Source organism: Limanda limanda, chromosome 19 (genome assembly GCF_963576545.1).
Source record: "Limanda limanda chromosome 19, fLimLim1.1, whole genome shotgun sequence".
Classification (NCBI taxonomy): Eukaryota; Metazoa; Chordata; class Actinopteri; order Pleuronectiformes; family Pleuronectidae; genus Limanda; species Limanda limanda.
This window is the reverse complement of record NC_083654.1, coordinates 4,508,649-4,523,707: the sequence shown is the minus strand read 5'-3', so window position 1 is coordinate 4,523,707 and position 15,059 is coordinate 4,508,649. Positions and strand designations below refer to the sequence as shown.

Genomic DNA, 15,059 nt, shown 5'->3' with positions numbered 1-15,059 from the left:
GACATGATTAAAAGCTCCAGACTTTCTAATTAGACTCTGAAGCACATTTCTGTATTCCAAAAAAAAAGACCTATATGAGGATTAGGACATTCATTCAGTTAGCACATCTACTGAAGCACAATTAGGACTTTATGCATTTGATAATTAACATGTTTACACTTTAAAACAAGTAAGCAACCACAAACTGCTTCCCCCCTCCCCATTACAAACTTTCTCTGAATATGGGAATAAGATCCACCTATCAGGGTTAACTTTAGCCTATATTTCTTATCATGGTCTGAAACACAGCCACTTGTCCTCCAGTCTGATATGAGGGAGTTACAAGGAAAAGTGACACAGGTGCTGACATCACAGGTTGATATGAGAAAAAACCCTCATCCCCCACCCATATATTTTTAAATTAAAACATTTAAGGGGATGTTCGATTCAATTTCATTTGCATAAGGCCAAATCACAACATACATTATGTCATGGCATATTACATATTAGGTCAAGACCTTTCAATATTACAGAGGAACCCAGCAGTGCAGAGAGAGAGAGAGAGAGAAAAGCACAAACTTGTAGTAAAGTGATAAAATATATCAAATTCTTCAGACTGAATTGAAAAAAGAAAATGTAAAATCTTTCATAGGCCTCTGAATGACTGATATCATTCTGCTCTGTTTTCTGAAGGCACTGATGTCATTTATTTTCCTCCTGTCGGACGTATTGCAGGATTGAAATCTAACTCTGACAACTGCCCCACAGTAACACACTCACATGCACAGATGTTAACACACACACACACACCAGCTCGTCTCAGTGGGAATATGATCACTCGCAGCATCTGAGGCGTCATGCACAGTGTCCATAAAGGCAGCCATTAAGGGTCTAAACAGCTCCACTAATCAACAGTGTCTGGATGTGTAGTCGCTCTATATTTAGTTCCACAGTTTTTCCAGCTCCAGTCCCCAGCGACAGAACTAATGCAAAAAAAAAGTTTAATAATAGCTACTGCTCAGATGAATCTCCATGGTAATGACACCATGTACGTACAGTATCATCGCTGTGTTAATCATGCAGGTCTGCGCACGCGCACGCGCACGCGCACGCGCACGCGCACACGCACACGCACACGCACACGCACACACACACACACACACACACACACACACACACACACACACACACACACACACACACACACAGGGGAATCTTCTCTGAAGGCTGCATGAATTCCTCCCAATATGATCTGAGGCGGCAGCAGACGTGAACAAAGGAGTGATGGATGAGGGAAGTTAGAGCGGATTAACCGACTGTCAGCTCAGTACGTCTCTGCCCGGATTCCACCGGCCCAAACCAAACACACTCATCACAGTCTGCAAATAATTGACTTGGCTGAGGGTCATGTGCAAAGGTGTCGTACATCATCCGCACATCGCTCACAGCAACAAGATACTTACAACATACAAACTCACAACAGACAATATAAAATCAGCTAATTGACTCACACACATTTTAATCGTTCATACAGTTGACATTAACTTGTTACCTCAAATTTGAAACTTTTTTTTTTTTAATTATCCAGGTCTCCAGGAGACAATATTGCCTTTAAGTCTAAACATTATTTCTTACCCTTCCTCTGGTTCTTTGAGTGCAACCAGGTATTTTAATTAGCTCCATAATAAAACCAACTATGAGTCAATTCCAATAGCGGCTGCAACACATGCAGCCCCCCTGATCTGAAGATGAAAATGAGGTATTTATGTAATTATCAAGACTATATCTTTTTTTGAAGACATTTCATTACAGAATAGAAATAGAAAAAACAAGAAAAGAGTCAGAGGAGAGGTGTTTCCTGAGCAGCCGCCTTATGACTCACATCCAGCAAGAAAAGCAGAATCTTTTTTAAACTGCACTCGAAAACAAAGCTCAGGATTTCTTCAGAGAAACAGGGGATTTCAGTGACTTGAGGGGAATTTTTGTTTCTGCAAATGCACGCAAACAGTTTAAATCTATGTATACAAGTAAATGCACTTATTGTTATAAAAGATATGTACTATTTGTCTTTGAAAGAGGGCTTTGAAACAGCTTGTCCATCACCAGTGAGATGAAAACATAACAAGACAAATGAGAAACAGCACTGGGTCGTTTACTCCTCGGTTAAATTTTAACAAACAGTTCAAAATAAAATAAAAATAACTCGTCGTGCTTTTTCTGAGGCTTCATCAGCGGATAGAGCTTGTCGTCATGGAAATAGCTCATTTGTCATGTGACCCAAGTGTTTGGAACATTGATCACTTGGTAACAGACAGTTATAGAAACTTCTCTTCTGAGCTCTTATCACCATGTGACTGCAGTTCCATGCATGAGCCGTGTGAGCTGACTCCGTCCACAGATGAAAACAATGTGATGCAGCTGAAAAACTGCAAAGAAAAAAAGAGAGGAAGTGGATCTTTGTCACAACGACTGTTTTAAAAGGTAAGGAATGATCTATAATGCGTAAACTAAACTCATGATACTAAAACACACATACTGATGAAAAGGTATTTGTAAAGTTTCCTACAGGTGAAGGTTTTCAGTTTTGTATGATCAGGAGCAGAAGTGGAATTTGAAATGATCCAATGTGCAGACAGATATACAAATGTTTAGTATTAACACTCTTCATTAGCTGCTGGATTTGATTCAAAGTTTGTTGCATCTTATTGAAATTCAAACATAAACTTAAAAATGGGGAAATAGTATTTTCACACAAGAGATCAGCTGTTTATCAAAGTGATCAGTGAATGGATGCAGCTCAGTTGTCATCAAATATCCCTCCACCTTCTGCTGTCATGTGACATCTGAACAAACCTGACTTTGTGTTAAGATCTTGTCAAAACTAGAAACAAAGTTTGTTTGCCATAGATAAGAAACTTATTGTGTGTGTGTGTGAAGTGATAAACACAGATTTTGTCCATTTGCTGTAATAATGGTGCATATTCTGACATGAAAGGTGAGTAAACAAGGTAAAAAATACCTTTTTTTACCTCATGGGGAAGTTCTTTCATAAGCTGCAGACACTTGAGCACATTCCACAGTTCAGGTTTGGGGTTATATCATATTTACTGGCGTGCGTGTGCTGAGGCAGATAGCTGATTAATTAAGTCACGGTGGATCAGTAAACAGAAGGATTCCTGCGCCTCTCTCTGCCAGGTTGCCTCTCTCTCTGCAGTGCTGCAGGCGAGAGAGTGTAGGAGAAGTGCAAGTGTCAAACCTCTAAGCACATATATCCCTTAATCCCCCCCCCCCTCTCCACAGCCCAGCCTGCCAAAACCCCCTCATCACTCCACCCAGAAGTCCTCCACATGTAGCAGGTTGCAGAGATGCAAACATACAGGAGTGGAAGTGACTTGATGCTGGAAGAGAAGAGCAGAGGAAGTGAAATCTGGATTCCTGGGGATTTAATTGCATGAATGTTTGAATGATGGAGGGATGGGAATGTTCTTTGCCACTAAAAGAACAGCTCATATTTCACTGGATCTATCTAAGGCAGGGAGGAAGTACATTAGCACAGATCGATGGATGATTGGTTATCACGGTATCTTGCCAAAGGACTTTGAAAATTAGCCAGCTGGCTAACACTGGCACATTTACAGGAATCGTGATTAATGTGTGTTGTCCTTACATAAAAATAAACGGGCAGATTACAATCAGGAGAGCAGGTAGAATATGCTGCCTGGCGATGAGGGCTGGGTATAATAATGTGTCGGTGTTCTGATAAGAAACCTCATTTGAACGGTTCTGGATGTCCTCATGTTCTGGGGAGGACAGAGATTCAGAGGCATTTTAAAACTGCTTAAATACTCATTTACAAGTTTTTGTACATTAATGTGTGTGTCCAACACTTAAAGTTGAACAAGACCTACACGTCTATATGTGAAAAATCAACTTCTAACTAGTGCAGTGCCCATTCTTAACATACTTCCAATATACTGTAAGAGAGCCTTTTATATATAGTCAGTATAAAACATTGCATTCATCCCGCCTGGTTTATGTGCTATAGATCTTACAGTCAATGTTTTTCATAATCTTAAATGGATTTAGCTTTACTACTGTTCATGCATCTCCACGTTTTCAGAGGCCTGTTAAGACCTGTTTAAGATTCAGCTCGGTCAACAGACTGACAGTTTGTCTGTCCCCCCCCATCCAACTCACACCCACACTGGCTGCTACAGAGCGCTGGTCGCCTGTTTATTCTAATTTTAATATTGAACATGATGCGTATCCAAATCACACCAACTTCAACACTGCACTTCTCTGGGCTCCTAACAATACAAAAGTGTAAGGACGAAAAGATGAATGGTTCCCGAGAGATATATATCTACAGTATATTGAAAGACAGACATTATCATGATGTCAGGATTATTACAAACTGGGTGGGGAATTCTAAAGACTCTAGTGTCCCTGGCCCTGCTGGCTAAACCCACAGAAACTATACTACAGTACAATGATGTCAGACAATTAAAAAATAGATTTCCTGCGCTCTTAAGGTTTTTTTTATATTAAACATTCAACAGTTATAAGCAGTGTAACATCAAAATGTTCTTTTGTAGTTTGAGTTGTTATGAGTTCAGTCATCTCTGTGATGCTGGTCTGTGGGTAAGATGCCTTGTTCCACTGGGATTAACTGGCAAAAAAGTCTGACTCACTGCACTACATTCAGCTCTATTAATATCTTATGATTTTACCATGCAGGGAAGGTCCGATGAAAAAGACACCAGCCATTTGCATTACGGGATGTGTAGGATCCAGCCTTTTGCTACTTGGCCAACACTGGGAAATTTAAATTTAAGAAAAGAATCGAGTTTTTAGTGATCTGGCCTGTGTTTATCGGATGTTTTCACTCAAAGTCCATACTCCAGCAATCACATTGGCTATGGACTGACAACAAATTAACCTCTAGGGGCAACGGACAATATTCAAGGCCTTTCCGTGTCGACAGTGGCTGCCCAGACACGTCTCCTCTGTCTGTTTCTAGTCCGACTAGTTTCTATTATCACGAGAGTCAAATGTTTCTCCACACAAAACCCAGACAGTGATTCTGCTTGTAGGTGTTTTATGTCTAGAAGACATTTGGGTTAATCTCATTAAACAGCTATCTGCAGGAGTAAATTACAAAACCGATAGCCGATACATTTTGATCAATGTGTTCGTCCTCTGTTGCTCTCCACGTGGACTATTTAGATCAATAAAAACCCACTGTTTTAGAAATCTCAAACATGATCTTGAACTTTGATCCCAATCCGAAATTCCAACACAGGCAGATGATCCTGATGAGTAAATCATACGTTTTAAAAGCAGTAGTTTATAAAGTAAAGTAATCTTTCTCCTTCAGAGAGTTTATTGTTAGGAAAGCATTAATTGTAAACAGTAAACTTTATTGCGGTTGTTGGTCAGTCTGTGATGCTTGAGACCAAATAAAACAACGAGAAAGGAAACAACATCCAGTGCTGATGAACCCTAGGGGCGGTGTTCTTTCTGAGTTTCGATTCTTTACTTCTCGTGCACCGAGAGGCAGAATTTAATTAGAGTGAATAAGGTGAATGTTTGCTCCGATAACTGAGGATGGGACACTCTTAATTGCAGCCCTACTTTGTAATTTGGGCTGATAAGATGGGAGATACCTTCAGTGGAGAAGGTCGCGATGAGGGTGAGAAAATAATCTGCAGGACACGGAATTTGCATTTGAAAAGTGAGGTTGTGCGGAGTGAACTGTACTCGCACTCTCACATCAACACAGAAACGCTTTCCCCAATCCAGTGGGCTGAACGCTACACACTTAAGAGTCAACGTCCATTTTTTAAAGAACTGAATGAAGAACACCCACACACACGCATAGAGAAGATAAACAAGGTAATCAGCATAGAGGGCATGACTTTGGTGTTGTATGTTTTGTATGCATAACCGATGATGTGTATTCAGCGACGTGTTAGTCAGACATGAAACCTGCCATGTTTCCTATGAGCGGAAACGTTGTGTTTGTGTAAACGTCTCTGAGGTGGGAAAATATGCTTTTTTCCTCACAGGAATTTCAGAAATGGTGTTAAATGGAAATAAATAAAGCGATACTTTGGCTTTACATAGGTGCAGTGGCTCTCGGCGAGCAGTTTCATGGTCAAGCAGTGCGGGTAAGAAGCAGTCAGCCTCTGATCCTGCCTCTAATACACACTCGAGGACTCATTTCACACAAAGCCGAACATGATGGAAGGTCAGGAGGAGGAACGCGTGCTGCTGCTTTTGACACTGGTGTGCATCGTGGTGGGAGTGTTTTCTCTTTTGTAAGAATCCACATGAAACCAACAAAATCCACATGAAACCATCAAAACAACCGCACCAGTGGGAGGATGGGGGGCCGTAGTGAAGGTTTACGTCACAGATCGTGCATTATTGAAGCTGGACAAACGATGCGACCTTAGAAACGTTGTTGAATACCAACTCTCATTGTATGAGAGTAAGTCGCAGGAGATGTGAAGCTGATGCTCACAATTCAAGTGCTCATACTGTGCCCTCATACTGTCCCCCAAAATCATCCGATGGGCAGTCAGGGAGCATCATATCTCTCCTCACACCACCTCCTGGATACTGAACAACAAACAATGTATGAAAAATCTGAAATTCAGTCCAACTCTAAAATGATTCTCGGCTCATAACGCACAGTGTGTGCCCGGCTTAGCTATATCTGGGGCCACAGGTAACCTTTAAAAGGATGAAGAAGGGCTACTGTTCCAGGAGTTATGCTTTTCCAATGCATTATGAGAACTGTGGGTATACTGGTTAACTCCCAGTACAATGCATCTTCAAGAGGTTTGGCACACAATGTCTGAATAATGGTGAGGTTGAAGGGTCCACTTCGAATTTGCAGTGACATTACTTTATGCTCTCGTGTTTAATGCACGATGATATTTAATCACAGACTGTAATGATGATCCAGATGTGAATAACTCCAGCTGTTACAACGTGCCTTCTGTTAGCAGCTTGTTGCTCACTCACTTTTTCCTGTATAAATAAAATAAAAAATTATTATTAGTCATTGTTAAACGTTTTCCCTAATGGCCCATGTTTATAGATTGAGCAAAATGTGAAGATCAGTTTTCCAGTTTCCCAAGTATGCCGAGGTGATAAAGGTCAGACAGAAAATGACAATAATCACAGAGCTATTATGGCTGGAACACACAAACGGACAAAGTTGGAAGGTGGCCTTGTTTTAACATTTATTTACAACAGTTATATATCACACACAATAACAGGCTGAACTAAGAGACGTATTCCAGTGTGGTGGCACAGAGGCAAAAGAAAAACGTTTTCAAAGCAGTAAAAATAAATAAATGAAAAGTGTAAAGTATGTGACCAGTTCTGGCTGATCCCATCCCCGGAGTCCTGGAGAAGCTCATCTCAGCCATCAAAACCAACCCTGAGGTCTTATTCAATTCTCTTTCCACTGATATTATATTTACGTTGTGATATTCTGTAAATGAATAAACTAAATACAGGACGCTATGGCTCAACACTTAAGAGTATGACAATGGTGTTAGTGTCTGGCTATATCACAAAGTCCCACACTTAATCTGAATTATCAGACCCTGGAAAATGTCCAGATAATTGGGTCTGGACATATTGCAGAGTTTGGGTTTCACATGTGAAGAACGCAGCAGGAGGGTTCAGGTGAGCGCTGGCGTCTGATAGAACATGCAGGCTGGACAGGACGTACCACTTCCACTGCAGATTAACATGTTCTTATTAACAGCACATCATCACCTGGGTCGACCCGTATCGACTAAAGCTCTCGAATCTCTTTGTCTTTCCATCCAGCGTCTTCTTTGTGTGTGACTTCTGTTTTTCATCCTGAGATATTTGTATTCTCTTGGTTCTTATAAGCTTCCTCGTGCGTGAGATTCATCATCAGCTCTGCCCCTCGCTCCCTGTGAATTTCGAAGGTGCTGCTGGAACTTCAGTGACGTGGTTGGAAAAGGGGAGACACATGCAGTGTTTTTTTTGTTGTAGGTAGTAAAGTTAGATGCTAGCAGATTGCTGCTGGACACTAGCTTACTACCTACTATTAAGCTAACTACCAGTAAACAAGCTAATGAGCTTGGCCGCCAAGCAAACATTTATAATCATGGCAAATTCAAGGAAACAATCCATTACAACCCATTTCAATCTGACAGTTAACTGAGTCCGTATTGCTTTTATGGAGAAGTTTATACCTGGGCATCGATGTTACGTATTAATAGAATAATGCTCACGGCACCATTGACTCACCTGCTGTTCCTTCAAACAACAGCAGTATCAGATGGGTTTGCTCTTAGTCAGAAGTGTTAAAGAAAGAACTACCTACCTAAGAAGTCAAATGACTTCAAGGGAAATGAACTGATTTCAGTCTAAAATGCTGGTGTTGTTTCTCTTCTTTTTTTTGTCTCTGTACATTTATGAAGTTGATTAATGAGGCCGAGGGACGGTTGATCTGATATTTGATTCAGTATCTTTCTGATAACACCGGTCAGCTGTGTTACCTGCAAACAAAGAATTCTAATCTTCCGAAGAATATTAAAACTTCTTGCACTCTAGAACCCTAAACAAAATGATATTTACAAGTTGTGTAACTCAGGAAGGATTTTGTATTTACAGAGATCAAGCACAGAACCCTCCATCCCTCATTCAGGTACATTAGGCCCCAGCCTGTTGCGGAGTGTCCAGAGCTTTAATGTGCACACTGGGCAGAGTGAACCAAGCCAAGGGAAGCTCTCGTCCAGCACTGTCATCCTGGAACTTGATATTAAGGTAGAAGTCTCCGGTGTAGAGGAAAAGCAGGGCACCTACACAGACAACGCTCTCTTTGGGTTTAACCTGGTGATGGAGAGAAGACACACAGATAGAATCATTAGCGGCCAGCTTACAATCGTCTCTTAATGAAGCTGCCACTCTCAGCCGGAGTGAGGCCAACAGGAGAGTGGGTTTGAAACAGGCTGTGGCTTCGTTGAAGGCGAATGGACAAATGCAGTTTTTCCTCCTTCACAGAAGAACGATTCTGATAAGAACGCAGTTTAAACATTTAGAAATATAGGGAATTCATTCATGGTTTCATCTGCATTTTACACTATCAGCTTTTTTCAGGGATCATCTGTCTTTTTTCATTCACCTCCAGCTTGCTCATCATTCAGGATTGAGAATGTCTTACATTAAAAGGCTCCTGTCTACGATCCCTTCTCTTGTTAGGATCTTTTTCATTCAAAGATTTCTTCCGTGACCCATGACTAAGCTAGTGTTTGGTGGTTTAAGCCTGTTTTGTTAAGACCGCTCTGCTGCACATTTTATAAAATGTTTCTCTAGTTTGCCACACAGCAACCGGCTCCACTTAATTTGAACTCAGTGAGTTGAGACGTGCTTGAGTTATGTAATCCATCAAAGAGTTCCCAACTGTATGAACATCCTGTGCACTGAAATTCCACAAAATATTCATGTTATTCTGAGAAAACTAAAAGCGAGCATGATTATATTATTATGTCATATTTTGAATAATAAAATAAATAAAAAAACTTAATTAAAAAAACAAATGATTAATTCAAATTATTTGTCATTTTAGTCAATATTGGGTTGTATAATCTGTTTTATAATAGCAACACTTTCTCCATATTTAATACAAAATGAACATATTTGTCAGAAACTGTAACTTCCACCCTTGGAATCCTTAAATTGTGTCTACCGATCAATATAATACATTAATAAACAATAAAAATGTCCTCATTGCTGTGTAAAACCATACAGTATAATCAAGTGTTTGTTTTTGTTTAAACTGCTTAAAAAGGCAGAGTCAAGGAGACCTAAGGAAAATGCTACCTAGGTATTTTGTTTTTTTTTCCCAGGCACTTCATGATATTTTTCCTCTCCCCTCACCTGTACTAGCCGACTATTATTTCCATGGTCAGTGGTAATAGAGCTGTCTTTTATCAAAACCTAGATATTGCACAGACTTAATATTTAATAAGTAAAATTGGACACATTTCAGCCAGAACACAAGTAACCTAAAACAGCACATCAGAACAAAAATGTGAATTTGTTATGTTCTGCTCCTATTTCCTTGACTTTGGACAAGGACTGAGCTCACATTACCCTCACTATTAGTACATTTAAAGTGACATCTACTACTGTGGCGTGCCTGCATAAACAGCAATTGATCTTTTTATTCTGACAAGGTTTAAATGTAATGCGACGACAACCTGAAGCACTTGGGTTGCATTATGTGATGTAACTGTGTGAAATGTCTTCAGGGAGAATCCAGCCACCACTGACCGTGTCGATAGAGAAGGTGTTGGAGCCGATAAAGGTAACAGCCTCCTCCAGGTCGTAGATTTGAACTCCATTTTGGTAGTCCTGGTACGGCACCACAGTCAGAGTCAGGGGTCCTACCAAGTTCTTGCTCAGGTTGGTCAGTTTTACCTCCAGGTTTACAGAATCGCCCACTTTACAGTCGACAATTACATCGCAGTCACATGGCTTCCCGTTCACCAACACATCTGGAAAAAAGACGTGAAGGGGGATTAGCTCTTATGTCAAACCATTTGCACTAAAGTAGAACTCTGAGGAATCTGGCAGGGACGAGAATGAAGACCTTTCAAACCACCATTGAAAATCTGGTGCCCAGACATTCACAGAAATCCTGTCCAATCTGTACTTTGTTTGTATTCATCAAAACCTGACCAGACCATTAATGGGCCATCACACTGTTTCTGGTGGTGGATCAATAGCCTTTGTTTGTCATGAAATACATTTTATTGACATGAGTGGAGAGCGCAGAATAGCTGTGGCTATTAAACTGAATTCCCTCCTGTTCATCTCATGCATGAATTATTTCAGTGAAGAAGGGATGAATGATGTTTTTGGAAAGATTCCACCGACCATTCTGAAGTAAACTCAAAATTGTTAACATTCTACAATGGTGGCTTTTGGTTCAACAAAAACACTGTTTAGATAGATGACATGAAAAAAAGTCAAAGTACATGTTAAATAATTTTAACCAAAGAAGGTTTCTCTAGCTTTTAGTATTTCTTATCCCAATGATAATACTAAATTCAAGTTCCGCATTCTGATGCAATTTGCTGCAAATGAAACAACTTAGCAACATGTTTTTATTTTCCAAAAGGATATCCAGACAAGTGTTGCATGTTAATGTTAGGCGGGCATGAAGTCTCATATTGCTTTAAACATGTCTGGTTACATATAAAATAATACACCTGCATAACATTGGTCTGATACCCACTTCACCTCATCACCTTATCCAGGCTTGAATTTTTTTGTTATAAGACATGCCTTTTATCTGCGGATGTTTTTTTACCTAATATTGAAAGGCTAAGAAGGGTTGTCTATGTTCTTACCTGAATCACCAGCATTCTTTAAACTGTAGGTGATATTGATGACAATACAACTGCAATTCTTTAGTTTGCTAATTGTATTCAGTTAAGTCATAATTTCCAATGCCTTTGGCAGCTGTAAAGAGATTATCAAAAGTTCCTACTTATACTGAAAGACCTTTAGTGATGGTATATTGTAGACATTCATGCACACACAACAAACACACACACACACACACACACACACACACACACACACACACACACACACACACACACACACACACACACACACACACACACACACACACACACACACACACACACACACACACACACACACACACACACACACACACACACACACACACAGCATATAGCATTTCATAGCCACACATAGCGACACCTTAGCCATTAGTTATATATAGTTTCTTCAAAGTCTTGTTGCTAGGAGATGTGCAAATTATCGGTATCCTACATTGGTTCTAAAACTGGGAATAAATGATTTCACATTAAAACCGAACAAAGGGAGGGGGGGGGGGGGTTAGTCTGCACTCCCACACACATGCAGCTCAGCCACACACACCCACAGCCTGAACACTTGCTACACACTTAGTCTATTTGCGATTGTGTATCAGCACTGAGACAATCAACTGGTGAAGATAGCATGAACGTAAGAAAACAAGCAGTGGGAAGACAAGGTGGCTTGCTCCAAGGAGGATAACTGCAACTGTGTGCACAATTACTTATTATGATAGAAAAATAGGTTTACCCAGTTGTGGGGAATTTGCACCGATGAGATTGGACAACACAAGCTAATACCCACATGTTAGACTGCTCACACATTACTAAAACAACCAAGGATGAGAGGTAAAGGTTCCTGGTCATGGTTCTCTAAGGGACTTCAACAAACATCTGAAAGTCCCCAGAGAGGAACTGAAAGGTCAAGACAAACCCGTGCTTTTTAGAAGCATCTGCTGTGTGTTCATGAGCTCAGTGCTGCAGTGTCTCTGTGCCAGGGCTCTTTTCTTCACCTCCACAGCCTTCTGGTAAGTAGGTATGTCGGAGGAGGAAGCTTTGCCGAAGGCTGAATGTGCACAGGTTACATCCCCCAAGCTTAGAGAGGGCAACAGGGCTTAATAATCTCAGCAAGATATTGAATCGTTTTCTGATGAGAGGTACGCTTTGAACTCTGACTATACTAATTCAACTGGATAACTCTATTTGTGGTCTACAGAGCATATACAACATATGCCACAAAAAAAATCCTGTTTTTGTATGAATGCAATCTGAAGTCCTGTAAGACAAATAAGCCTCAAAACGTTTTCTCGCTAAGAAAAAAACAGATATTCTATATAATTATGACATTCATAAATTCAAATAATTGATTTCTGTTGTCCAACAGATATGATAATGACAAAATGGCAATGAAACCCTGCCATGTTAAGGTAAAAAGCTTAAAACAATGATAATATATGAAGTTTTGGAAACTTGCAGAGCCTGTAATACCGATGTACTGAAATTAGCTGCGATTTACCTAAAGAACAGTCACAAGGTAGTCCTCAATGAATTGAGAGAGAGAGAATGTTGCTGAAATTTCCTGTTATATCTCATGTCACTTTGAACACACTGTTGTGAGCTGTAAAATAAACCTGCCTTGACTAAATTGCAAAAATATTAATATACACCTGCTTATTGACAGAATAGCTTTTCCCCCAATAATAACAAATATAGCACTGATTATATCAGTATTTAAATGAAAAAATTTTAATGAAAAGTTTCTTCACTGATCATTCAGATGAAGATAGGACAATAGGCCTTCAGAGTTTATGAAAAGTGAATGAAGTTGAATGACCATCTTAAGGACAACCAGGGCGATTGTCATTGCCCCAAATCTGGCTAACGAAATGGTGCTAAAAATACTGTAATATTTAATTTAACACGAAACAATTCTTACACTAAATCTGCTTCACCTAATGACAGTAGAGTAAATTTACTGTTGACAGTTTTGTCATTAAAGCTGTTAAAGCAACGGTCACTTGTTACAGCTCGTAAAGACATTAACGTTAATTATGCAACTCTCAATTAAAACTGCAATCTGAAAAAGGCAATTAAAAACAATCCGTTGCTAAGCCCCAGAGATACTAAGTCCTGGCTGCAAACCTTTTTAAAGGAACCGTTTTCAGTAGTCTTAACACAGACAAGACAGTCAGGGGTTTCTGCAGTTTGATGATGATATTAGCTGGAGGGAGGAGGAAAGGAGGGATAGCTGGAGAGGAGACGGGAAAACAAAGAGGCGAGTGAGCTGCAGAGAAACAGTGAAAACAATCAGAGGAATGGTCCTAATAAAAGCCGCCACAAACCACAGGATACAGAAAAGTCAGCAGGAAGGAGGATGAGGATTTGGAGGGAGAAATATCACTGCAACTCAAGAAAATACTGCTCTGACAAGTGCGGTGCGAGCAACAGGTACATCACTAGGAAAGTGTGTTTGTAGAGCAATGTCAGATTAAAATAGTGTTTGTAAAAAAACGACTCATTCAAGCTCATTTTAATCTTTCCGTTCACTGTGTAGAGACAAGTTCATCAATAAATTCATAGAAATGAGAGGTATTCATCTCTATTAAATTCCTGACCATGCTAACAAGCAGCTACATTACTTTCAACATGTTACATAACACGTGAGCTGAGCGTTTATTCAAGCACACATACACACACGCTCTGACCAGATGCTGCTGCTGCTGGAGTCTGCAGAGGCAAAGCGCTGCGGCAGGCGTCACCACAGCAACCAGGAGAGAGAGAGAGAGAGAGATAGTAGAGAGAGAGAGAGAAAGAGAGAGAGAGAGATGACACCTCCCCCCCAGCTGAGTATGAAAGCCACAGATCAAACTACTACTCAGAGATTAAAAACGCTGCACCGCCCCTCACCGTTTCACTGTCACCCATGAGGTGTGAGCGCAGGTGGAGATAAAGATGACGACCGACACTTGCAGATTCTCCAATGTTTACGCGTGTCGGCTCGTTAAGATTCACTCGCAAAATATTGTGCAACAAGACGGGGAAGCGTACGGATCAGAAACAGGAAAATACGGATGTCAAGTTCGTCACACCTTGTATGAAATGAAATGTTTGAAGTGTGTAAAAGGAAATGCTCATTAAAAAAGGGGGATGTTAGTATGCTGCAAAACGCGATTACATCAGAAATATGCTACATTGAACTGGAGCAGAGAGATTTCAGTCTGGACAAAGGTGAGTTTTGAGTTATACTGCTGTGATCACTGTCATTAACAAGACTACCCTGAGAGAATAAGAGCCCATGGTTGAAGCCGAGCTGCAGGTTAACTGTACTTCAGTGGTCTCTTTTCCTTCAGGATGAACATTAACAAAGAGTTGTGCTCTGGCCCAGATGACCAGGTCATCAAGGCTTAACAGCTCATCCTGGCCAGCGGCTGCAAGCCAGGAAGGGTCATTGATGAATGCTCCGATGGAGCCGAAGGATGTGCTTTAAAAGGTTGAGGTGTGCTGCAGTAAGTCTAAAAATAACCTGCCAGCCTCTGATATCCCCCTAAGCCATCTGCCCCCATTATAATTATCCCCACAACAATCAACCAATGTTAGAAGATTCCCTCGGTTCTGATGAAAAGAAACCAGGGAGATGTTCAGATATGATCTAACTCACTTGACACATCTCCA

General features: G+C 40.4%; 1 protein-coding gene across 1 annotated transcript in view; it reads right to left on the bottom strand.

The window, feature by feature from the left end:
• Positions 1-7,207: 7,207 nt before the first annotated feature.
• The window catches only part of trappc9 (trafficking protein particle complex subunit 9), a 185,423-nt gene continuing 177,571 nt past the window's right edge, over positions 7,208-15,059 (bottom strand). The window contains exons 22-23 of the mRNA XM_061092741.1: positions 10,309-10,532; positions 7,208-8,865 (exon numbers count right to left, since the gene is read on the bottom strand). Of these exons, the coding sequence (XP_060948724.1) occupies positions 8,686-8,865; positions 10,309-10,532 (404 nt within the window). The 3' untranslated portion in view covers positions 7,208-8,685. The remainder of the gene's footprint in view (positions 8,866-10,308; positions 10,533-15,059) is intronic.